At 42.8% G+C, this 27,204-nt stretch overlaps 1 protein-coding gene across 1 annotated transcript in view; it reads right to left on the bottom strand.

Annotated features, from left to right (window-relative positions):
• Vps50 (vacuolar protein sorting 50) overlaps positions 1 to 27,204 on the bottom strand; it is an 85,925-nt gene that overhangs the window by 50,854 nt on the left and 7,867 nt on the right. Inside the window, exons 2-3 of the mRNA XM_067112995.1 lie at positions 12,307 to 12,354; positions 123 to 283 (exon numbers count right to left, since the gene is read on the bottom strand). Coding sequence (XP_066969096.1) covers positions 123 to 283; positions 12,307 to 12,354 — 209 coding nt within the window. The remainder of the gene's footprint in view (positions 1 to 122; positions 284 to 12,306; positions 12,355 to 27,204) is intronic.

The raw sequence follows: 27,204 nt of genomic DNA, 5'->3' as shown, positions 1-27,204 counted from the left end.
GAACCCGCTCGCCCAATAGAGAACTAGGTGATGCAGAGTGCCACAAACTATTCACATACAACTACAAACAAACTACTCAAAATAATAATGATAATTTAATTCAATCACCCATGCACCCTTACCTTGGCCCAAAAAAAGTGAAGACACTATATAAATAATAGTCAAACAAATGGCTGAGCGATATCATCACGTCAAATGCTATTGGCTGCAGCAGTCTCATCATCTGAATATATTTACCAATTAGCCTCAGAATAGTTAACGCTGTGTTTGTCACAATAGGAACCTGCAAACAAAATCATAATTAACAGCACAGACTTACTAGCACACTTTAGTTTATACTTGAAAAAAAATCTTTGAAGGAAAAAATTTCAGTATTTTTGAACAGGTTGTTGCTTCATCACAACCCCACTGATCATACATTGCCTTATCTATGAAGACACAAAAATCTCAGCATCACCAAACTCATACTAGAAATTCTTCAGTAAGTATGCTCTGTTCCACCTACTGGAATTGCCTCTGTTTCATTTCCACTTTTTTGTGAGACTTCTTGGTGTCACCTTCACCTGCTTCCAAGTATTTCCTTGACAATAATCATTTCATTCCATTTTCATTCCATTCTCTCTGTACTATCTTCTCTGCTTAATCCCTAGTCAGGGTTACTACTTTTAATGACCCTCCTCCAGCTGTTTCTATCCTCAACACCTCACTCTCTTCATGTTGTAATGATCTTTATTTGCCTCTTATGAACTTATTGAGCTGTCACATTTGGAACCTTCCTCTTGCAGCTTACTGTAAGTACAGTTGTTTGACTGCCCTTCTTGTTGATTCATTTAATGAATTTTAGGCCTTAATCTGCAGCATTTTTGTTTAACTGTTTTAGTAATGTAAATTCCCCTGGGATGGGCCAATGCTGCTTTGTTTTTATCTTATTTTTCATCATTCATTATGCTATTTTACTTTAGTACTCAAGTAACCCTTTATTCAGTTTAAAATGTACATAATAATATATCTTTCTTTTAGTCTCTCTCTTTTGCTCTTTCACTTGTTGTTTTGTATCCTGGTTAGAAAAATGATATTTTATGATAAAATAAAGTTTGTACATACTTACCCGCAGATATATACTTAGCTATAGTCTCCGGCGTTCCCGACAAATTTCAAAACTTCGCGGCACACGCACAGGTAGGTCAGGTGATCAACCATACCCGCCCGCTGGGTGGCTGGAAGGGAACCATTTTTCTAATCAGATTTTCTCTTCCTGTCTCCTGAGGGGAGGCTGGGCGTGGCCATCAATCGTATATATCTGTCGGTAGTATGTACAAAACTTTATTTTATCATTAAAATATCATTTTGTACATGCAACTTACAAATCAGATATATAATTAGCTGAAATGGCACCCCTTGGAGGAGGGCAAGAGACAGAAAATAACTAAAAACGGGAAACAACATATGTTGTAGGATAAACAAAAACCATGGTTCTTACCTGATTGGGCAGAAGACTTCATGGATACTGTCTGAGTCTGCTTGCCTCAGAGCTTCCGAGAGATGTGACCTGTGACTGACAGCCCTTCTGGATCGTGGCCAGCCGGGGGATGACCCACTAACAACCGAGGCCTATAGCGGATCGTGTCCAAGGGGCTGACCCACTTACATGACGAGCCTACACCTGAATCGTATCAATGGGGCTATCCTCTTACATGACAGAGCTAGGTGTCCATACAAAATAAAGGAACGCATACACAACCAATCCCGACCACCTGACCAATCCTAACCTTGTTAGTGATAAGAATTGAAAGGAAGCATAATTCCATCACCCTCTTTCAACCAACCATAAAAACACACACCACCAAGCCTTAAAACAACTGAATTAACGAAACTAAATAGGATTGGATTCAGCTCCTGTCCCAGCACCGAATCATGAGATACGTATGCTCCCAGAAGCACTTATCGTGCGTTACTCTAATATCGTGGTAATGAGATGCTAACGTTGAATTACACTCAATAGGTTGCCTCTATAATAGACTGGAGAGACAACGTCTTGTGAAAAGCCAAGGATGCCAGCAATGGCTCTCACTTGTGTACTGTCCTCTAAGGAGCTTAAAAGTGCTCATCTTCACAGAGATATGCGCTTTCATGATGGCGTCCTTAATAAAAAAGGACAGCGCATTCTTTGAGATCGCCGTGAAGGATTCCTGACAGAGCACCAAAGACTTTCAACCGATCCTCCCAGTAATTTCTTCTTTTCTAAGTAGAATTTAAGGCTCCTGACAGGGCATAGAGTCCTCTCCAACTCATGTCCCGTCACAGAAGAAATACCTTTAATTCAAAGGTTCTTGGCCACGGTTTAGAAGGATTCTCATTCTTAAGCTAGGAAGAATGGTTTAAAGGAACAAATAGCCGAACCTTCCTTAAAACCAACTTTGCCGTCTAAGTTTGTATTTCACTTATTCTCTTAGCTGAGGCAAGGGCAAAGAGGAAAAGTGACTTCCTGATGAGATCCCTGAAGGAAGTTGATGAGGGGGGTTCAGATTTTTAGACATTAAGAATTTCAAGACTATGTCTAGATTCCAACTGGGAGGTTTGAAGTCATGAATTTTGACGTTTCAAAAAAGACCTTATAAGGTCATGAAGGTCTCTGTTTTCCGGATATTCAGATCTCTGTGTCTGAAAACTGAAGATAACATACTCCTGTATCCTTTAATTGTGGATACAGCGAGGTTGCAATGTTCCCTCAGGAAGATAAGAAATCAGCAATGTTTGTCACAGAGGTACTGGAAGAGGATATCTTATTGGTCCTGCACCATCTTCGAAAGACCTCCCACTTCGACTGGTAGACGCAAGGTTGAGGATCTCCTGGCTCTTGCAATAGCCTTCGCAGCTTTGTGCGAAAAACCCTTCGCTCTAACCAGACCTTCCCCGATAGTCTGAAGGCAGTTAGACTGAGAGCGGGAGATTCTTGTGGAATCTGTTGAAGTGGGGTTGTTTGAGAAGATGGTTCCTGTGAGGGAAGCGATCTGGGAAAATCCACTATCCATTCCAGTACCTCTGTGAACCAATCTTGAGCTGGCCAAAACGGAGCTACCAGGGTGAGTCTCGTGCCCTCTGACGACGCGCAAAACTTTCTTACCACTTCTCCCAGGGTCTTGAATGGGGGAAAAGCATACCCGTCCTAATCCTGTCCAATCTAGGAGAAGACTGTCTATTGCAACAGCTCTGGGGTCCGGAGATCGAGAGCAGTAGTTTTCCAGCCTCTGCATTCCAGTGGGCTGCAACAGGTCGATATGAGGCCCTCCCCACAGGTTCCACAGTCTTCGCAGACTTCTGAATGGAGAGTCCACTCTGTGGAAGGAACCTGATCCTTTCTGCTGAGAAGGTCGGCCCTCATTCCTCTCTCCCTGAACAAATCTGGGTGAGGAGTCTGATCTTCCCTCTCCTGGAGCCCATAACAGAACGTTTTTGTTTCGAAAGGGAGAATGAATGTGGTCCTCCTGTTTTCTTATATAAGCCAGGGCAGTAGTGTTGTCTGAGTTCACTTGGACTACTTGTCCCTGAGACAAGGGAACTCTAACTTGATGAGAGCCAAATGTACTGCTGACAGCTCTTTCTTTGTTGATGTGCCAGTTCACCTGGTCTCATCCCAGGTGCCTGACACTTCTCGAGCTCTAGTGTTGCCTCCCATCCCGACTGGGCGCCTGAGAACAACACTAGGTAGGGGCTCGATAACTGAAGAGACAGTCCTTTGCATAATTTTGGGTCTAACCACCAGTTGAGATGTTCCTTTATCTTGAGATGAATTTGGAACAAAGTTGCTAAGTCCTGGGACTTCTGGTCCCATCTCTCCTTTAGGTAGAACTGAAGAGGTCTCAGATGAAGTTTTTCCCAGAGAAACGAACTGTTCTAGCCGAGGAAATGGTCCCCAGCAGACTCATCCATTCCCTCGCCGAACAAATGTTTTCTCTCCAGAAAGACTGTCACCTTCTATGCAGCGATCTATTCTCTCCAGGGATGGGAAGGCTAGAAAAATCCCGAGAATCCATCAGAATCCCCAGGTAAACAATAATGCTCTTCTTTCTTGGAACAACCTGGGATTTCTGTAGATTTACTAATAAGTCCAAGGACTTGACCAGATTTAAAGTGATCGACAGGTCCTCCAGACAACTGTCCTTTGATTGAGACCGAATCAGCCAATCGTCGAGATGCATTGATATCCTCACTCCCCTCCAAGTGAACCAGCGAGCCACATTCCTGAAGATGCCCGTGAACACTTGGGGGGCTGTGAGAAGTCCCAAGCAAAGGGACCTGAACTGAAAACTTTTTCCCCGAATCATGAACCTCAGGAACTTTCTTGGAGGAGGGATGAATGGGGACGTGGAAGTAGCATCCTGCAGGTCCAGGGAGACCATCCAATCCTGGACGAAGAGCTGCAAGAACCGAAGAGGGTAGTTTCCATTTTGAACTCGTCTTGATCACTAAAGAAATTCAGAGCTACATCCAAGACCGGTCTCCCAACCCCGAGGATTTGGAACAGAAAAAGACGGTTGTAAAAACCCGGGAATGGGAGGTCTTGAACCGGTTCTATTGCAGACTTTTCTAGCATTTGTTCCACTGCAGAAAAAGAGCCTTGCCTCCGATGGGATCCCTTGTATTGGCGGATAACTCTCGAGTTGATGTCAAGGAGGTTTCCCTGAAGGGGATAAGGTAACCTCTTCTTAAAATGGAGAGGGACCAGTCATCCGCCCTCTCTGTGCCCAGACCTCGCTAACTTGTAACAGTCTGGCACCCACTGAGTCTGGGAGTACCGTGATCCTCATTTGGTCCTTCTGATAGGACGTCAGAGGAAGACCTCCCTCTCTCTCTCGGGTCTTTGCCCTGAAGGAGGATCTGGATGAAGGACCACTCGAAAAGGGCTCCCTGAAAGGGGCCTTCTCCTTCTGGCGAAAGGGGCGTGCAGGTCTGATCCTCTTCGATGACTGGGCCAAAAGATCTTGAGAAGCCTTTTCCAGATAATCTTAGAGACTCCTTCACAGTTTTTTGAGGGAAAAAGATGGCTGAGAAAGAGGACAAAAGTAAAGAGAGGATCTCTGAAGAGAGACACAGACTTCAGAGAGGAAGAGCTGAAGACTGACCTCTTCTTCAGAATAGCAGCTCGAATAAAGGAAGCGACTTCCAAGGAACCGTCCTAACTGCTTTGTCCAGGCAAGACAAAACACTCTGAGGTCATCCATACACAGGAATTCGGATGAAGAGTCCTGCTGGCCAAGGCTCCAAGAGACCAATCCATGGTTGAAGACCTCCAGCACTCTAAAAAGCCCTTGAGAAATGGTCCATTTCGCTCATTCCCAAGTCGCCTTCGCTGAAGAAAGAGAGTCTCCTGAGGAGTCTACAGCAGATTAGAAAAAATCAGCGTCAGCTGATGGGAGAGCTCCAACCCCATAGGCTCCTTTGGTCTCATACCACATTCCTGATTTTCCCAAAAGTTTCAAGAGGAGGGAAAGAGAAAACCGTCTTGCTTGCATCCTTCTTTAGATTGCATCCACTCCGAAACCTTTAAAGGCCTTCCTCATGGAGATCGTGGGGCGATCTTCACAAGAGAGGGTCTAGGCTGACTTGGTGCTGTCCCTAAAAGATCCCGGAGAAGGAGGAAGCAGGCAAGGGAATCTCCAAACTCCTGAATCAGAAACTGTCAAGCCAACCTTTGTAATCAGAGAACCCAGATGTCCTTAGGGAGAATCCTCCTCTGGCTCCTCCTGAAAGCAGGAGGCGGAGAGGTGAAGGGGCATTTATCAGAAGAAGAGCGCCTAGGAGCGAGCCTTGCTGGGCGAGCCTGGAAGTGAGAAGCACTCTGTCCAAGAAGAGCGCTTGCCAGGAGAATGGCGCCTGACCGGACGAAGGGCGCCTGACAGAGGAGAGGGGGTCCTGTCCCACTGATGAGAGCCTTCCAGGAGAAGACCGACGACATAAGCGGCGCTTGGTGGGGTGGAGAGGCGGCGTCTGCGGAGGAGAGCGCTTTGGAAGGCGACAGGAGCACCTGTCCCAGGGAAAGTACTGCGAGGCGAGAGGTGCGCTGGAAGGAGAAGAGCGCTTCTCGATGATGAGCGCTGGAAGAGGTGCGCCTGACGGAGAGGGCGCCTGCAAGGAGGAGCGCTACCAGGAGAGGAGACCTGAAGAAACTTGCTGAAGGGAAGCTTAACAGGAGAAAGAGAGGACGGTTGAAGAAGAGCCTCTTGAACTCTTGACATCGAAGAAAGTCATCCTTCCTACGGAGACGAGGTGTCCTTGATAAAGATCCAACAAGAGCCGATAACTGCTCTGAGGCCGATCAAAATCTTCTTACGTCGAATCCTTCCACTCCTGCTGGAGAGGAGGAGGGGGATCTACGAGCTCTCTTCCCTGACAACAGGAACCTCCGGGAAGCGCTCTCAGGGCTAGAACCAAAGCTCTACTCTAGGAGCCTTCAGGTCTCTTCAAAGGGCGCCGACTCCTCAGCCGAACTCCAACCACCTGGAGAAGACGCAATAGCTATAAGAAGAGAAACACTTTTAGGATCCTTTTCTATGGCGATCCAAGGCAGCCTGGGGACGCAACTACAGGATCTGCCAAGGGACGCCTGATAGTTGGGGATGCTCTCATCCTCCTTGCGGCTTTTCGACATTCCCTCCTCCACTGGGTCCTGGGAGTTTGAAGAGGTCTAGGGCCTAGGAGCACGCGGAGCCGGTCAGACCCCTCCACTACACTGGGGACACTGCACACTATCACTGTCACTCTTACTTTCCTTCATCCATAGCGCCGATCCGCAATTTCATCTGGTTAAGCTTTCATCGCAGCCATTTCAGAGGACGAATCCACAGGTTCGATGAAGGGAGAAGGGGCTGAAACCAAAAGGATTAGGGAGAGTCTAAGAGTGTTAGGATCTCCAACTGTGCTCAGCTTGAAAGAGACCTACTAGAGCTTCTGGAAGAAGCCTTCCTAACTCTATCCTTTCAAGCTTCTTCAAATAAAGTCAAAACCTTCCATTCTTGATCAGACAATTCTCACACTCAACTGCACCTATTGTCAAAAGAACAATCATTCCCCTACACTCATACATGGTAGTGAGGGTCTGCAGCTTTCGGCAACCTCACCTACAATCTTGCCTAGCACACACACGAAAACAGGTGCAAACATTAACGGCCAGACATCTAATGAACAATACCAAAAGCAAATCCAAAAACAGTCCACAATAGCGCATGCCAAACCAAAAGATCCAATACGATCACCAAAATCAGGCCAAATAGATCCTCAGCAAGTTTAGAAAATGAAAATCAAAGCAGAGGAACCAACAACAGATGTTGCCGGAACCAGCGACAGAGAAAATCTGATTGAAAACGGGGGAATGGTTCTATTCCCGCCAATTCAGCGGGTATGGTTGATCACCTGATCACCTGTTTTTCGCGTGTGCAAGTTTTGAGAAATTCTGTCGGAAACGCCGGAGACTATAGCTAAGTATATATCTGACGGGTAAGTTGCATGTACAAAACCATTTATGTAACTCAAAGTGTCAGAAATCGTTAGAGGGCTTTTTAATTCATCAAGTCCTCAGCACTTATTTGTAAGATGTAAAACCGTCTAGTTTTATACCAGAGAAAGAACTGAACTCTCCCAGTAAGTGGTTAAGAACTAGATCCAGTGAAGACTAAGAGATCTAGACAGTACCTCCTTCTCAACTCACTGGGTGCATTTAATACCTGTCATCTTGAGTATGCAGACTAGGCTCATCTATAGTAAACAAAGAAAGTCTCCTACCCAAACATACTTAAATTAGAAAGTCTGACACCTGTGGGAGAGTGGGTCAATACTCATGATATACCATTACAGAATACTTCCATTCTGATTTGCATAACCTGGAAGTGTGAACTGCGTGGGTATACCTTGCCAGCTTCTAACATAAATCATCATTCTTATGCGAGACTAATGCTTGATAACCTCCAAACATTGAGTTGAAACAGAGAGATTTCTCATGGCATAAGTAATCCTCCAAAATGAGGTTGAAAAAAATTTCAGCCATTCCTGAAGTTGTCTTGGGTGTTTGCTAATAATGCCAGAAGGTCAAGGAGCCAAGCCTGCTGAGGCCAACAAGGCACTATCCAAGTCATACAGGAGTTGCTGGAATGAGTTTCTGTTGAGCTAATGAAAAGGTCTATAGCTTCCAGTTCCCTGCAAATGTTTGGAAGTAGCTGCTCAATGTATGTGCCACTAAACTGTTTATGATGAAAGAACAAGGTGCTATTCAGGTCAAGGTTTTGAGCAGTTTTTGTAAAATAAACTTGAAAATCTGACTGGCTGGAAGGCACAGTGATAGTTTTGTTTCCCTTTTTCTCAAGTGGGCTACTGTGATGTTCCTGCAGAACTTTAAGCCTACTACTTAGTTGGTAACCTGTTCCTTGAATGCCTAAAGAGCTAGGAAGATTGCCTGTAGATTCAATATACAGTAGTATTTACATGATTTCCTTTGGCCTCATGTGGCCACCAGCCCCAAATCAATGTAGTCCTGCAAGCAAGCACCCCTGCCTTCCTCAGAGGCATTGGTGAATAGTAATAGGTCTGGTGAAGGAGATAAAAGTATCCCTGCTGATAAGTTTCCTTGGTCTTACCACTACTTTAGTATCATGATGGAGAGCCACTGACCAAATACTGTTAAGCTGAAGTTGTACAGACCTTAGACTGCAGCAGCTAAGGAAAAAATTGTCTAGGAAATCAGCAAAAGTTCTCCAAATTTTATTGTATCTTGAGAACTCCCTTAGACAGGCCTGCAACTACTGGAGTCTGTCCTTGGTTGGATGTATTATTTACAAGGCTGTGTCCAACTTGTTGTACAGATTAATTAATTTTTCCCAGCACACAACACCCGTTTTTAATGAGAGTGACAATCCAGGTCTAAATATCAACATAATTTGAGGTGACAATCCAAGTGATATCGTAGTTCAGCTGCTAATGATGCCAAATTCAGCCCCTTTCGTATGCCCAAATTGCCACGGGGGACTTTGTACAACCATTATGAAAACTTGAGGGGCAGTGGTTACCTTAAACAGTCTTGAACTGATAAACCCTGTCCTGCCAGGAGAAACAACAGAATATCCTGAAAGACCTGTAAAATGTGCTTCAAAGTAAGCGTCCTCCAGTCGTGTCATTAAAAAATTGTCCTCCCAAATTCCTCTCCATAATGAAATCAGTCTCCACACAGATGGGTATAAAATGTGGAAAACAGTTGAAGGGGCTGCAGTTGGTATGGGTCTCTAACCCCTCGAGGATATGGGATCAGGAATATACTGGTGTATATGCCTGAGGAGGCCTCGGTTACCTCCCTTACTCCCTATTTACATCAACAACCTCGCCTCTTTGTCCACAACTTGCCTTTTTGTTCACAACTAGGAACTTGGGAGAATTCCGTGCGTATGACTCAAACTGAAAGGGTTTGGATTTTGGTTTAGGGCCCTGCTTCCAGAAATGTCAAACAACAACTTTCCTCAGGGTTTATAACCCCTACTAGTCTGCACTCAACTCCTGCCAATGCATCTGATATATAGTATCTGGAGACAAGCCACTGAGAGCAGACTGGTCTATGAGTGACAAAGTGTCTTATCTTCTCCTACAGCCCCAAAATGGAGACTTCTGATTGGATCTTTTGCTTCCTCTCTTGGACAAAATGACATTTTTATAAGAAAATAAAGTTTTATATAGGACTAAGTTTTACAAAATAGCTAATTGTGGTTTGATCTCTAAAAGATTACTTGCAAATAATTATAAAAAGATAATTTAAAATAAAATAAAGTTTCATATATACTTTCCAAGTAATTACATGACCAAGCTATGTAATTACTTGGTAAGTGGCTTATAACAGGTGGTCATTTTGTCTTTATGGCAGAAAATCTGTCTTGTTAGGGAGGGATAGGATCCTGACTGATTATCCAATGGAGACCTATAGGACTCACTAAACCTGAAATATATTGACAAGGGAGACTTACAAAATTCCTTTTAGCTCCTACTTCCCAAAGAATGACTTGACAAAGACAAAGTCATATTAACCTCAAGTCAATCATGTCAGCCATTCTGAGGCTCTCAAAGTCTAATGTAAACAGCATATTGAATAAGGTTCTCAAAACAGAACCACTCTCCTTTATTTGACAAAAAAGTAGATCATTCTTTTATTCAGGGTCATGGCACTGATCCTTTCAGTGGGACTATACAGACTGTCTCTTGGTCTTCACAAATGCAGATTAACATTCTTTGTGATGTTTCCCAGTTACTTGCATGCAGGGTTTCTAAACCAGGGAAATAAACTCACTGAATTAAGTAGCTTCTAAGGAATCTTTCCATTGTTGCTGGTGTAAGGATAACTGCCAAACTTGAATAAGTACAAGGGTGAAGTACTTTTCCCTTGTTTATTTCTTTACTTATGCCCTACTTCAATTAGTTTTTCTTTCACCCAAAACCCTTTATAGAGTACTTATAATTAGTGCTTCAGTATGCCACCAAAAGTCCAGGACTTTTTGGCTCCTGTTTAAAGGAAGAAATAGAATGGAATTAAGCTAGTAATGCATATGAAAAGGCAGATCCCCAGGGTCTCCAGAAGCAGTTAGGGTCATTGTTTGTAAGTCACTGCATGTGACACTTGCACTTTTGTAACCTTTTTTTTTGAGATCATGTTTATTTTTTCCATTAATCTGCCTTATTGTATTTTTTGTTTACACAATTGAAGAAATGGCTAAGAAGAAACTGAAAGATCTGTTTTTCTTTAATTTTAAAGACAGACGGGGTTTGTAACTGACCGACAATTGATGAACAACTGGCTTACTTAAGGCAGTATGCTTAGAACTACATGCATGTAATTAGTGCCTTTTTGTGGTTCAAAGCACTGAATACTGTAGTATTATACTATAATACCAAGAGCTGCATTTTTCTTTAACCTTTTCTGTCTTATTATTTACAGCAATTTTGTAGAATGGTGTTTGCTCAAAAATAATAAAACACTTTTGTTATCAGTAGTTCGTTCATTCCTGTAACTTGCACTCGGTACATTTTTTCATGGCACAAATTCTGTTATACTTTTTAATTGCTAGCTAATAATTTTAATTACAGGTTCAACTGAGATTTGCGAATATAAAGCCACTAAGTTACCCATCCCTTATTCCAACAAGTCATTTTTATGGGTTAGTGATAGATGGGTACTAGTAAAGGCTCTACAATCTACTTGAGTTTGCATGCATTATATTCATTAGTTTAATCACGTTTACCTTATAATTAAACTAAGTATGCAGTACTGATTTTATAAAATGATTACCAAGATTTCCAGATGAAAATCAGATTCCAAGAATTTTGTATCATCTAAAATAATAAAATGATTTTCTTAACATGGCTTTGAAACTGAAAAAATTTTTTATTAAAACAGTCATTGCTGATCACTGCCTGTTTTTAACTGCCATGTTCTGCTGAGACTGTTCTTGAAAGATTTCTTAAGAATGGACACATCATCAGGTATCTTCTGAACCTGCATGTTAAAATCCATCAGTTCGGCTGGCAATGCTGCTTCATTCGTTTTTTCATCCGGGAATTACAGCACTATCAATTAAGTCTTCTGGTTTTCTTGAGTTTTGAAGGAGTCGCCTTCAGGTACTTCTGTTTCTTCCTTTTATCATTTTATCTCATTAAGCTTTATGTTTATTCATTGATTCATTTCTAGTATGCTATTACGATTGGATCAGCTGATCTTTATTTCTTACTATCAGGTTCTTTTTCAGTATTTATTAGTAACATTAGCTATTCTCTTTCATAAAGAAGTACGGCAGTTTGATGGTTTGGCTGTGTGTTAATTATTGGTTACCTAGGTTATAGCTAGTTTTGGGTGGTGTTAGCAATCTATTTCGGCCTTGATTAAGATAGTCTGCACTTCTAGATCACGATGGTTAGGAGCCATTCCTTGTTGTTTGGCTTATCTTGTTTTATTCTCTGCTCCAGTGACTAATGTTCTAGGGTCACGCCAGCATGAACTGAAACAGCAGCTCAGTGTCATGGAAGAGCCTAAGATACTACTGAGGTCAACATTGGTCCCAACAATTGCTGAGCATCAGGAATAAAACCATGGTTTTATTGAAATTACTTTAACATTAGAAGTAACCTGAATAACTTCTTCAGAACTACCATTATATCAATCTAATCTGATAATTTCACAATAAGTCCTGTAAAATACTATGTAAAAAACCATATTAGTAATGTACATGTATTTGCATATCATTTAAATTTAACTTTTGCCATCACAGATAAATATCATCTTACCTTGCTGTGATCAATCTTTCGTTTTTGATTTACTAGGGGGCTACCAAACTTAACTCATCAAAAACTCCCCTTTTAATTCATCTGGGCAGTCATATTTATCCTGATCAATGAAAATTTAAGATTCTACCAAGGAGAACCATTTGAAATTATCAATCTTCCTCTTATCTTCTTCCAGTTTTGCAAATGTAACGATATCTTCTCCCCATAACTAACCTCAATTATCTTGCTGCATCACTTTCTGTTCCATTTCTGCTTTTCAGGTTGGTATTAGAATAGGTGAAGTTATTTTCTTCCACAATCTGATTAAATGCTGACTTAGTTTGAGGCAAAGTATCATGAATACTCCAACTTAAGATAAATTCTTTTAGTACCATTCAAGAATCTTTGCATGTACAATTATTATTTAATCTCCCTAAGAAGAGTTTTATTTAAATACCTTTAGCTAACCTCTAACCTCTAAATACAATACTGTAACAACTTTCAGCTAAACTGACCATGTACAGCCAGTATATTATTCATTTTGGTTGGTTGACCTAATTTTATAACAAAATATGCCCCAAAAGAGGCAAAAATAAATACCAAAAAGCTGATCTTTAGAGATAGTCCATGTCCTTAATTATAAATACTTAATTCATTCTATATTTTCAAAACTATTCATATGTTTTAGGTGGCAATGTACCTTCTATTAACCCCCTCAATGGGTACACTAAGTTCCTAGATTCTCAGTTTTGAGGTTAGAGCAAGTTCTTGTTGATGGCTCAAGAAAATTTATTCATTTTTTGTAAAAAGGAAAAAATAAGCATTACATATGCAATTTGATAATTTATCATAGTATTGTAAACAGTACGTGAATTTTAATTAAAAATGGTTAGCATATTTAGAGCAGATGGATATATATAGTCTTATGGTCCCTTGAGTCCGTGCAAAATATGATTCAAGGTAGCAAAAGGTTCTAAGAATCCAAGAAAAACAATTATAAGACTGATTCCTCGCTGGGGAGTTCTGCTATCTATTAATGATTTCCAATCATAAAAATAAACATCAGTTTTTCCTTGAGGATATTCAGATTGGGCAACTTGTGGATTTCTGGTATTGCATTCTGTATTTGACAAACTTTAGACCAAACAGTATAAAATAAACATTTCATTCTTTCTATAACCTCAAGATATACTAAACAGAATAACCTTTCATTATGACCAACAAGACTATGATGACCAATCACATTTTTATAGATGAAAATAACATTAGTTCCTTACTTGAATGGCTAAATCTGACTGATGTGGTTACTGAACTCCTGAGTCCAGTCCAGTCATTGAGAAACAAAAATAGACCTATAAAGTTGTCGACTGTTAGTGATCTGTCCAGCAGGCGTGACCACAATGTGACTCACCATGGATCTAGTGCCAGGACATACTGTATACCAACCACCTTAGGTGTCCTTTTGATTTGCAAAAGCATTGCTGACACCATCAATCGACCCCATCTTGCATAAAAACACAACAAAATTCAATTAAAAAACAATTCCTAAACCATTAAATGGATAAAAACCACCTGACCCAAGTGGTCTAGCAGTTACGATATGGTCCCCAAAATATTATTTTCAAAACCTTGAAGCAGACAGTCTCAGGCAAACACTGATTCACCTCTCCAAAAGTGGCACTGATAATATCACTGAGCGCCATATTTCTCTGGAAAACCATGGAGGTAGCGACTGCCCTAACTTCATGGGCGTTCACTTTCAACAACTTAAAGTTGGAGTCGTGCGCAACAAATGAGCCTCATGTGACCCGGTATTCCTAATGAAGAATGCTAACGCGTTCTTCGACATAGGATTAACAGGATGTTTCACGAACACCATCGTTGTCCGAGGGACCTGGTGCAAGGTCCTTCTAAATAAACAGCGCTCTAACAGGGCACAGAACTCTCTCAGAGTTCTGTCAGCTAGTCAGTCAAACCTTGAATCTCAACGATCTAGGCCAGGAAGTTAGAGAGGCCTTTCATTCTTAGCCAGAATATAGGGGACAAGCAGGCGAACAACATTGTCCTTGGAAGCCCTATGGCGGCTGAAAGCCTGAACCGCTCACTCTCTTCGCCCCGTCGCCAGAGCAATGAGAAGACTGTCTTTCTAACAACATCTTAGAGACGCTTGAATGAATTGGCTCAATGGTTTAGCCATTAAAAACTGAGGACAACATCCAAATTCCAAGTAGGGGAATAGGCTGGAACCTTAGATGTTTCAAAAGATCTCAGAGATCGGAGGTCCTTTTATTATTAGACAAATCCAGTCCTCATGTTTTAAAAACAGAGAAAGCATGCTCCGATACCTTGAGAAGTTGGGACTAACTTGAGTTTTCTCTCAAAGAGAAGGAAATCAGCTATTTGGCTCAAAGGTCAGGGAAGAGAAACTCCCTTCTTCCTCTGCACAACTCTGAAGGTTGCCCACTAAACTTTGATACACTTTGACAGAGGAAGCTCTTCTGGCTCTAGCGATGGCCCGATGCCACTTTCTGACCTAGAAAACCCCCTCGCTCTGACCAATTTCTCCGATAGTCTGAAATGCAGTCAGGTTCAGGCGGGGAGGTTTGATGTCATCTCAGTCAGGTTGTTTGAGCAGATCTGCTCTCAGGTAGTGACCTGGGAAAGTCCACTGAGAAGAGAATCTCCGAGAACTATTGGTTCCGAGAAGGCCAAAAGGGGCGATGAGCGTCATCCTTGTTCCTGAGAGGCCGAGAATTACGAGAAGCACTTCTCCCAGAATTTTGAACGGAGGAAAGGCATAAACGTCCAGACCCGTGTCCCAGAGAAGAGCATCTATCATACTGCCCCTGGGTCTAGAATAGGGAGCAGTAGATGGAAGCTCACGTTCTTGGTGCGAAGAGATCCACGGACAACCCCAAAGGTTCCAGAGGTCTCGGCAAACTCTCCTGATGAAGAGTCCATTCCGTCGGAAGAAGTTGGTGGCGCCGACTGAGGCAGGTCCGCTCGAACATTCTCTACCCCTGCAACAAATCTTGTGGGTTGTAATGTTGCGCAGCCTGAGCCAGAGGAGAATTTCTCTCGCAAGGCGTAACAGGAATCCGAGTGTGTTCGCCCTGTTTTTTGAGGTACGCCAACGCCCGTAGTGTTGTCCGAGTTCACTTGAACAACGTGATTGGCAAATCAGAGACTCAAGACTTGGAGGGCTAGAAGATTGCTGCCAACATATTTGATGTTGATGTTGCCAGAAATCTGTTGCCCTTCCAGGTTCCTGACACTTCTTTCCCCCAGTGTTGCTCCCAACCGCAAAGAAGCGTCGGAAAACAACACTAGGTAGGGGCTCAGAAGTTGAGAGAGATCCCTTTCCCAACTTCACAGGATCGAGCCACACTCTGAGGGAGTCTTTTATGGAGGGAAGGATCCTTAATTCTTTCTTCCAAGTCTTCCTTGTTCTCCAGTTCTCCAGCAGAAAGAACCGGAGAGGTCTGAATGTAGCTTCTAGAAACAAACTTCTCCAGCGAGAAATGTCCCAGACTCATCCATTCCCTCACCGGCATGTTTCCTTCTCCAAGAAGAACACACTTTTTCATGACTTAATGAACTTGCCTTTCTAGCGACGTGAGACGCTAGAAAGTCAGCTGAATTCATCTGAATCCCCAGATAAGCATGATGGACTGGGAGGGGATCAGTTCGCATTTTTCACATTGATCAGAAGTCCAGGACTTCACTAGATCCAGAGAAATGAAGGTCCCTCCAGACACCTTAGGTGCTGAAGCAGCTAATGTGTGGATCAGCCAATCGTCTAGGTAGAGAGATCCGGACTCCCGAGAGGGTGCAACCACCTCGCTATTTCTTCATGAGAAAGAGTAAACACCTCGGGGCTGTGCTGAGTCAAAGCAGAGCCCTGAATTGGTGAATCTTGCCCCGGGACAAGCCGGAGATACTCTCATCGGCGGACAATCGGATCGGAAGTATGCATCTTAAAGGTCTAAAGACACCATCCAATCCCCGGACGAAGAGCTCCTAAAAATAGACTGAGCGTTTCCATCTTGAACTCTGTCCTTCTGGACAAAGTGGTTCAGCCTGCTGACGCCCAAGACAGGTCTCAGCCTTCTGGATGTTTCGAACCAGAAACAGTCTGTTGTAAAATCCCGGGATTTAAGTGTCTAAGATCAGCTCCACTGCTCTCTTCTCGAGCATTTGGTCGAAAAGGTCGAACAATATCTTCTCTTGTTAGGCGGTGCCAGAATAAATCTCTGGGAAGACAGCAGCGTAAGAGTCAGGAAAGAATTAGGTATCCTCTCTCTACTACTTGGAGGGACCAAGAGTCTGCCCTCTCTCTCTCCAGGGCTTGAGCAAAATGAAGAAGCCCTGGCTCCTACTGGCATCTGGAGGAGAACGAAGTCACTTACCGCCCCTCTTGGGGACGACCTTGCCTCTAAATCCTCGCCCTGAGGTGCGGGTTTGAAACTACTTTCCCCGTGGAAGAGCTCCACGAAAGGGCTGCTTCTTTTTAGCCTGTTGAGGGGCTGAGAAGACGGCAGAAAGAAGGTGCTGAGGGACGCTTAGAGGACCTGGAAAAGAGGGTCTCTGAGTGGCCTACTCGAGGCTGGAGCGTACCCTAACCAGGTCTGGGAAAGAGATGGCTAGAAAGGTCTAACTGAAGTTCTCCTCTGAGAAGGAGAAACTGACTTGCCAAAAAGGAGCAGAACAATGTCTTCTTTAAAAGAGCTGACGAAACTGAGAAGTCAGATCTTCAGAGCCATCTCTGACTTCCTTAGTCCATACACCACCAAAACTGGACAGCTCCCCAGACTAATAGAACTCCAGGGCTATTAGCCTTAGTGTGCAGAACGCCAGACACCGGTCCAAAAAGTTAAAAACTTCACTGTCTTGAAAGTCTCTTTGAGGTGGTGGTCCATTTCAGTAGACCAGGAAACCTTGGAAGAGGACAAGTGGGATCTCCTAGAGGCGTCCACAAAGACTAGCAAGTCCCCTTTAAGTAGAGGGAACTGACAAACCATATCTTCTTATCTTGTCGCATGGTACCCGGTTCCCGACAAGCGAGAAGGGAGGCAAAGCAAGAAAAGTCTTCCTGGTTCTTCCTAGTAGACATCCAGTCTTGAACTTTCTTAAAAGCCTTTCTTGGTAGAGAAGGATTTCTTCATTTTAAGAAAGCCAGGAGATTTCTCGCCTGAGACAGAAACCAACTGCGATTTGGGAGCGAGGAGCCGAAGAAACAGATTAGAAATAAATCCTTAAACAGACAAGTCAGAGTCTGATAATCGGAAGAAGCAGAAGGAACTTGTTTCTCTTCGTCCGAGGTTCTGACACTTGGGGTTCTTCTTCCTCAGCTGGAGTGATCAGGAGAGCAGGAGGAAGCAGAGTCCGGAATCGCTGATCGCAAAGGACTTAAGGTACTTGAAGTAGAGCTAAATCCCGATGAGCCTGGAACAGAAACGGGAAGTTGGTCATCAGAAACTGTGCAGGCGTGGTAGCAAACATCAGTATGATGAGAGAAGAGATAACACGAGGAAGGAGTAGCGCCCTGGCGTAGAAGCGCATCTCCGTGAACTGGCACGAAGAGGCTTCCCGCGAGAGAGGAGAAGCCGTCCTGTGGGGTAGCGCCGAGACACAGGGTGAGGCGCGGCGTGAGGCGGCGTGAGCCAGAAGCTGAGGAAACTCAGGCTGTAAATGGCGCGATCGAGAGACGCAAAAATCTTCAAAGAGAGAATTTCTTTAAACCTTCCTTGGGCGCAGGAGAAGCTTCAGGAGAAGCAGCAGACGAAGACGACGAAGCGGGGAGAGTGGGAAGGCTGGAGCTTCTTCACAGGCAGATGCAAATCTTTCACGACGCCGCCCGCCTTCCTCGATCCATAAGAGAATCAGTTGCTGTTGCATGCCTAACAAAATCTGGCAAGTAGGGACACAGCTCTCTTAGCAGACGGGATCATTTGCGAAGAGGCGAGCGGTGAGAAGCTTCTTCTTCCCAATGGGGAAAGGTCTCCCATCTTAAGCGCGAGCAGCGTCAAACTCCGAAGAACGAAATCTTCTTCCGATGAGGGACTTCACCGAACTTTCAGGTGGCGAAAACGTCTAGAGAAGAGGACGTGAAGCCGCCCTCCCTCTCAGGCTTCTCAAGAGGGGTCGAGTCCAACCGGCGCTCCAACCCCGACAAGGGAGGACATGTGGGAGGGCGAGAAGCATTCGCCGGATGCGTTCGAAACGCGATCCCTGGCAGTGGGTGGAGTCAGCAGGACCTGCTAAGGGGCGTCGGGCGGAGGGAGTCCCGTGAACCTTCATCGTGCTGACATGCCCTCTCCCGGATCTGGGGAGTTCGGCAGAGTGTCCAGGCCTAGAAGCATTATAGGGTCGATCTGGCCCCTCCACAACACTAGGGGGGATTGACACACACTACACACTTTGCAGCCAGGACATTCTTTGTTTTTCAGAGCGCGAATAGACTGCTCAAGAACTAGAGTCAGGCATTACTTTCTGCAACAACTCCAGGGCCCAAGGCAGCACTAAAGGTTAGGACTACAAGCTACAGGGTTGCTAACGTGAGAAATCCCTGACCACCGGAGTCACAGAAAGACTCCTGGAGGAAAGACCCCTCACCCTATCACGCTCAATTTCATATAGGGGATTAAGTATTTCTTCATTCTCCCCAGATAATCCCCTCACATTCATTACAACGATTGTCCACAGAACATTCCATACCTCCACATTTCATACATAAAGTGTGTGGTCTACCAAGCAACCGATAATATCACCTTACACCCACCCAAGCTACACACGATAAGCTGAGGGAAGACATTATATAAAGAAAAGTCAAGGCTTAAATTCAAAAACGGTCCAAGCGTATGCCAAGTCAAAGATCCAAGTCATTTTGAAAACAACCAAATACTGCTCAAATGACAAAATATTGAAATCCAAGGAGGAAACGACAACAGGTGCCGACAGTCCGGCGACAAGAAAATCTGAATAGAAAATGGAATGGTTCTGACACCCGGCGCCCCAGCGGCGGGGAATGCGTGCTAACCACCTGTCCCGGCCACTGCGTGTGCCGCCAAATTTGGTCTGTCGGACCTTCGGAGAATACAGCTATTTGTATCTGGCAGGTAGTGTCTCGTGAACAAAACTGATTTTCATGGCCAAGCATACCAGATGCTATAATTTATTCTTCTTGGTAGCACGTACGATACTTGCCGAGCTCAACTTCATAGCTGGGTGCAGAGCCCGGAGTATAAAAAAAAGAATGTTCTATCCAGTTCATTTCATCCATGATTCCAACAGTTTTAGATATGAAAATGTATCAGAATACATTGAGAAAACAAGAAGTTGAGAGTTTCTTGTGGCATTTGTATTTATACTGTATACTGTATACAGTCATACTGGGTGCAACTTGTATGGTGTATTTCATCCACATTTGTATTTTAGGCACTGGTGTGCTTTGTTTTATTGTACAACCCCATCAACCATATATAGGCTATATATACCTGATACTGAAATCCTGAATGTTTCTAGATTCTAGTTGTTTTTTAACAGACAGAAGAAGGTAAGCCTATTACACAGGCAGCATCTGTAACCACAAGTCTGCAGGATTTGATTTGATTCTCTAGTGCTTTTTCCAAGTAATTTTTCCTTTAATGCCTTTAACCCATCTTTTTTATCCCTAACATTTTTCATTCCACTACATTATGAAGTAAGAAAATGCCTGCTGACCATCAGTTTACTGGAAAAGCTGGCTTCACTTACATATCTTTGTGAATAATAATTAAAGTTTTTATCCTTTTGAGATTTTAGCTTTATCACAGTGAATGCTTATCCCAGTGCTTTTCTCAGAGTTTTCTATGTACTTACTGAAATTCATAAACCTTGATGAAGGTCTTTTGACTTTTGAACTGTACTAACTAGATCAAGTCTGTTATGTAATTAGCACCAAAACATGTTGTAATATCCACACTTTTTCTCATTTCATTTGATATTTTCCAGATGATAATGCACTTTACCAGGTAGTTTTTATGTATATAAAAAATCTGTTTTATGTAATTTGTATTTTTCCTAGGTATACAAAGCAGAGCATCTTTGTGTCAGAGTACTGTATTCCTCAGCATGAGCTGAAATCAGTCACTGAAATTTGGTAACAAGCTGGTTAACAGGTGGTAAGAGGGTGTGGGTGGGGGAATACCCTACCCACCTGCTGTCACCAGGTACTTTTCCTTTGGCAACAGGGACTATGCAGGGTGGTTGAGATGGGATTATGATGAAATGATCTGGTTTGTACACCAAGGTAAAATTCAAATTACTTAAAAAAAAGGATTTTGACAAAGGAAAAATCTATTTCTGGAGAGGGGCCCGTGTCACCCGGTGAAATAGTCCATTCAGCACTTATTTCTAGGTAATTCCGTTGCTAGATACCAGAGAAAGCTAAATGAAATGCTGGAGTTATTACACCCCAGAGCGAGCTCCACTAGATGGAGTCGTGTGGAAAAGGGTGAACTACAAAACATGAACCTTATCCTATAGAGATTCCCAATGTCAAAGTCCCCAACGAGAGGTGCCCGATACAAGCCCATGCACTACTTTTCATGGACTGCATACAAGGCAACACTAGCCAAGTATTCCATGTTAGCACCCACTCACTAGAAATGAAGTTTATCAAGGGAGTGGGAGAGAATGAAAAACAGGGGTGGGTCACCCCATGACATCGGGACCCTCTCCAGAAATAGATTTTTCCTTGTCAAAATCCTTTTTCTGATCAGTCCCGTGTCACCCGTGAAATAGTAACAGAGAAATAAACATCATTCTTATGCTATTAAAGACTTAAATAGAAACGTTGAAAACTAGAGAATTCTACCCTGAACATAAAGTAAGGTCCCTAAGTTCATGTAATGAAAATAATGTAAGTGGTCACCGATCTGAGATCATGAGCTTAGAATAGCACCTGGAATAGGCTTGTGATTAAGAAAATACTTCCTGCCTAATAGCAGACCCAATGACAGTGCCCCCTTTTTTAAAGGAGAGACCTGACAAAATTGGTGAAATAAGTGCTGAATGGACTATTTCACCGGGTGACACTGGGACCCGATCCAGAAATTTGTTCGTTTCTGCAGAAATACAATTTATTGCCTTTTATGTACGGCACTCACTCTCACCTGACTGACAAGTTGAATCTCTACTCATAAGTGTCACATTACCAGTCACAGCAGTGAGCAGGGGATAATGACAGAAGGATAAAAGAGAGATATGGCCCTGAGCCTGAGTGAGGTGAATGTGAGATTTCGCTTGAAAAGGAAATCCTTGTAGAACCAAGAGTGACTTTACACAGAATGGTGCAAGTCAGGCGAAGTTAAATATGGCCAATACAATTGATAACTAAAGATTATAGCTCTAATGCTGGCCGCAGGTTAAACAGGAGAGTGAAGTGTGTCACATCTCAGAGAGAAGAAGAAAGGAGGAGGAAGAGATGCCAGTCACTGCCATTCAACCCCAGCCTTGTGCTTTCCGAGTAGCTTTGGCAGGATGCTCCTCTGCCCAAAATAGGGTCACAATGGCAACATACCTCAGGTAGAAAGAGGTAAAGTAGTTTGGTTCTTCCAACTGATTATTATGATGGACTGATTATGAAATCTAGGCTTTGAGGGCAAGCAGTGGAACCACCTGGGCTATTCAGCTCCTTTAGTGAGTTTACAATTTTCTTTACCATTCTCCATCACAAAATATATACAATACATACATACTGTACATTAAAACTATACAGGACTTCATTAAAAATCTTGGCTTCTTATAGGTAACCTGTAAGGTTATCTACGTCTATACTGGTACTTAAAACTTCTTAAATACATTCTGTACCACCTAAATGTATTTCTGCCTTAGATTATCATATCTGGAGCAGTGACCAGAAAAAGCTCAACAGACATACAACTATCACAGTGAGCACACTCTGGTACACTGGTCCCTTCAAAAATAAAATTATAGGCCAGTCAAGTATGCTCAATCTTGAGGCAGGTCAGACTAACCTCAAGCCTTCTGAGGCTTAGAGCCAGATCTCCAGAAACCAATCTCCTCTCAAATTTTCTTATATTTCTTATTGATGGGTAGCAGGGATAATGAAACACTTAGGTGTTGCCATTTATCGAGAAAATTAAAACTGTTTGCTCGGAAATTTGCATCTAGTAGTATCTTTAGTCTCCCTGTCCTTTAATTCATTTCCTTGTATTGCTGTAAGAGCATTCCTGAATGGATTTTTGCCTAACAGAGTGGTGAAAGAGCTACTCTTAAGGGGAGCGTTTGACGAAAAAATCAAAGAATCCAAATTTTTCCTGACATTTTACATTCGAACTCTTACACCTCTTGACTATATTCTCAGAAAATTTTATTTACAAATTCGAAATAGTTTTGGAGTTATAAGCCAAAACTGTAACCCTACTATCACTGAGAAAATTAAATTTTTCCTATAATGTAATGATAACTTCAGTATATCGGTAGCAATTTCAGTTTAGCTATCAAAGAAGAATATCTAAATGCGGTAGGCTATATGGCAACTATATCCTATGCAAGTGCGTAGAGGCTCTGTTGGGTGAAGGAGTGTACCCACTTGGGTGATTAGTGGCAGCTCAGCTCTCGACAAAGCAAGATGTCAAGCTGCCCAACCTCGCCCGTGTTTTGACACTTTTCATTCAGTGCACTTACAGTATATTACTTTGCAAGACAATTTTTTTATTTCTCTTGGCTTTGCAATACAGTACCTCTTTGTTCAGAAGAAACCATGCTGAGACCAAAAATTTAATAACTCCACACAGAGAGCAGTGGGCAACTCACACCCCACAATGTGGGATAATACTTTTCCAAGAGAGAAGAAAGAGGGGACCAGGGACTAAATATAAAAATATAATTCATATACATAAAATAATAACCACAGATAACACCAATATGATTTAACATATCAAATTTGTCATAAAAACCTCAAAGTGTGAAACAACAAGCAAATAAATGGACAGACAAGCAAAAAAGTCATCATAAAACTTCGGAGGCCGATATCTCAAAACTAAAGTTATTGATCTTCAAATGGAAACTCACGACGTAACGAATTCACCTATCTCAATGAAACAAAAAGCAAACGAAAGCTAAATAAATTGTATACAAAACTATAGAGAGTTTTTCTTATTTTGTCCCAAAAAATATTTTTGGGATTTATTTTTCCACGAAATCAATCCAAGATTTTTCAAAAATCAAAAAATATTTGTAAAAAAAAAAAAAATTGAAAAAAACGCTCTATTACCTTATTCTAATCTATAATACCTGTCTACCACATAAATTTCAGCTCTTAGGTTAAAATAGTTATGGCTGAATTTTTTTTTTAAGAATTTTGGGGGAGGCGGGGGTACTAGTGATTGGGGGGGAGAAGGAAAATATGAATACTGACCTTTTTGCTATACATAAACTAACCAATGCCCAAAATTTCAAACTGATTCATGCAAAAAAACCAGAGTTATTAATAAAAAACAATTTTTTCAAAAGCTCCCCTTAAGCCTTTTGGATTAATGGGTGTGAAGGGTCAGCTTATAAAGTGTCTAATAGCTTTGCAACATATGACTCCCCTTCACATACTACAGCATAACTAACTCCATCTTGCAATGTTGATCCATTAGTGTAAATTTTCCTTTAATTTTTATGAATATTATCATGTTCTAAAAATTTCATTCTTATTGATTCTTCTGAGTTAGCTTTTTTCCTTATTTTCAGTGCATTTAGATGCTTCAGGAACAAAACCTTGGAGGGGCTGTTGGATATCCTACTTCTAGGACCTTTCAAGTCTTTATTATCCTCTAACTCTTCATGCTGCATGATTGGGAGGGTTCAGAAGATTTTGTTCCAATCATCACAAAGCACACTATCAGGACCTTAACGTCGAGTTCTCTTTTGAGCTTTTCAGTCGCAGTGTACCAGTACTGCAAACCTAGCTCATGCTTTCTTTGATCTAATGGCAATTCATGTGAATCTATATAAAGGCTCTCAACAGGTAAAGTTCTGAGAGCTCATGCGCAGATTCTAAGCCCCATATCATGCACTACATCTAGTTCCTTTAGTTTTGATTTTGAACCAGAGGGATATACTTGGCAGCCAAAGTCAAGTTTGGATCTACACACTGTGTTACAGAGTCTTAACATGACATTTTTATAATAAAATAAGATTTTATATCATACTTACCTGTTGTTTACATATAGCTGTAATTCTCGATCTCGACAGAAAATTCAAAACTGGCGGTCCCGCTAATATATGGTCAGGTGATACGACTACCCCCTCTACCGGGGTACCTGGATCCATTTCATCAACAACTAATCATATTTTTCTATGTCCCCCTTGTCCCTTCGGGAGGTGGGTGGGAATGTTTATATGTAAACAACAGGTAAGTATGATATAAAATCTTTTTTTATTATAAAAATGTCATTTTTATACATGAACTTACCTGTTGTTTACATATAGCTGATTGCCACATTGAGGCGGTGGGCATGGACAGCTCAGGTGTTAAATGGAAAAACCTGAGATCATCAGGCAAGAAAAAACGTCTTAACTTTGGATCCTTCACCTGCTAATGAAGCTGTTTTTCTCGGTTACTGCCTCTGTAACCTGTTATCCTAGTGCTTTCACGCGGGCCTAGTAGCTCAGGACGCAGGTTGCTATGGAGAAAGGTCTGTTGGCCCAGCCGTCTTCGACACAATCAACCAAAGCATATAATGCCCCTGCTCAGGCGCAGTACTCAAAAGCATCCACCATCATATCACCCAACCACAAAAACTCACACCAACCTATTAAAATTAGACCTACTAGGCCATCTAACCTCTTAGGCTCTAGTAGTCGACCAAAAAGAAAACTTCTGCACCCAAGGAAACTAAGGGAGAGGATCTAGAGCCTCTGGTTTCTTGCCCATCACCGTGTCAGACGCAAAAGGGGCCCAACGTACTGCAGTCTTCATATGTGGTTTGGATCTGTCTCAGATAATGCGAGGCAAAACAGACGAACATCTCCAATAACTTGAACTTAGAATGTCCTTTAAAGCCATGTTCTTCTTGAAGGCTAAAGAAGTCGCAATAGCCCTAATTTCCATGAGGCCTCACTTTTAACTAAGGGAAATCCACATCCCTTAACTCCCTTGTGTGCCTCCTGAATCAGTTCTTTTCAAAGGAAAGAAAATCCCATTTTTTTAGATAGAGGGTTCTTGGGGTTCTTAGTTGAGCACCATAAAAATCATGAGTTCCTCTTACACTTCTGGTCCTGTCCAGATAGAATTTCAATGTTTCTGACCGGACAGAGAAGTCTCTCTGTTTCTCTTCCACTCCAGGAGGATAGGCTAGGGAATGGGAAATTCCCTTGGCCATGGATTACTAGGGTTTTCGTTCTTAGCTAGAAACCCAAGGTGAAGGAAACTACAGCCTTATCCGCACAAAAACCAACTCTTTTGTCCAGAGCATGAATCTCACTTACTCTCTTTGCCGAGGCCAGTGCAAGAGAAAGAGAGTTTTCTTAGTTAGATTCCTAACGTGAGCAGGAACTCAAAGGCTCAAAAGATTTGGAGGTAAGCCACTTTAGCACCACATCCAGAAATTCCAATGCACGGTAAGAATTTGCCTTTAGTGGTAGCAAAGGATTTAAGGAGTTCTGCAATATCTTTGTCTGAGAAAGATCTATACCTCTATTCCTGAAAAATTGCCGATACTCCTATACCCCTTAATCGTGCTGGACAGCCAATTTCTTCTCCTTGTGCAGAAACAAAAGAAAATCCGCAACCTGGCAGAGTCGTGAGAAGTGGAAGACACTCCCACTCGGGAGCACCACTCCTGGCGCCCACTTCGCTTGATAGACCTTTGTAGACGAGGGCCTGGTTGATCTAGCCATTGCCGCGCCATTCTTCTAGAGAAGCCTCCTCCTGTAGAGTCGCTCGAGAGTCTGAACCCCTGTCAGATTGATCTGACGGGTTCCTGTGGAACTTTCTGCTGTTACGCAACTGGCACAGAAGGTCTGGTCTGAATGGCAACCTCCTTGGCCAATCCACTACTTTCTCCAGTAGCTCTGGAAACCATGATCTTCCTGGCCACCATGGAGCTATAAGGATCATTGACACACCTTTGTGTGCTGAAACTTTTCAGGACTTCTCCCAGCATCCTGAAGGGGAGGAAAGCATATAAGGAAGACCTGACCAGTCCAGGAGCATGGCATCCACCGCTAATGCTTCTGGGTCTGGAACAGGAGAACAAAGAGAGGTAGTCTGCGGTTTTCCCTCGTTGCAGTAACAGGTCTAACATGGGAGTTCCCAAACTTCCACAGGCCTTGGCAGACTTTCTGGTGGAGGGTCCATTCCGTCGGAATGACCTGGAGTGACCTGCTGAGGATATCCGCTCTTACGTTGAGAGCTCCCGGGATGAACAGTTACTAGCTCTATGTTCTTGGTTGCCGCCCACAAAAAGCAGGTCTTTGCGATCTCGAACAGAGAAGGAGAGTGCCTCTTGTTTCTTCACGTCGCCAGAGCAGTGGAGTTGTCCGAGTGCACTATCTTTTTTGTTTTCCACCAGAAGCAATCTAAATGTTCCGCTAGATGGGCTGCCTTCAACTCTTTCGCATTAGTGTGCCAATCCCGTTGGGATGAAGACCAATTGCCTGACACTTGGAAGATCCCTAATGTTGCTCCCCAACCCTGCGTCTGAAGCGTCGGAGAACAACATCAGGTCTGAGTTCCTCTGTCTCGTGACAAACCTCGATCTAGCTTGCTCTGTCGTTCCACCATGACAGGTCTTGCTTTAATGGAGTGGATAGAGGAAAAGCAACGAATCCGTGTCTTTTCTTCCTGTTCCAGATCTGCTGTAGGAAGAACTGAAGAGGTCTCACATGTGTAGCCTCCCCAGACTGACGAACATCTCTAGC

This window comes from Macrobrachium rosenbergii, chromosome 12 (genome assembly GCF_040412425.1).
Source record: "Macrobrachium rosenbergii isolate ZJJX-2024 chromosome 12, ASM4041242v1, whole genome shotgun sequence".
NCBI lineage: Eukaryota > Metazoa > Arthropoda > Malacostraca > Decapoda > Palaemonidae > Macrobrachium > Macrobrachium rosenbergii.
Note: the sequence above shows the minus strand (reverse complement) of the source record. Positions and strands in the feature narration are given on the sequence as shown.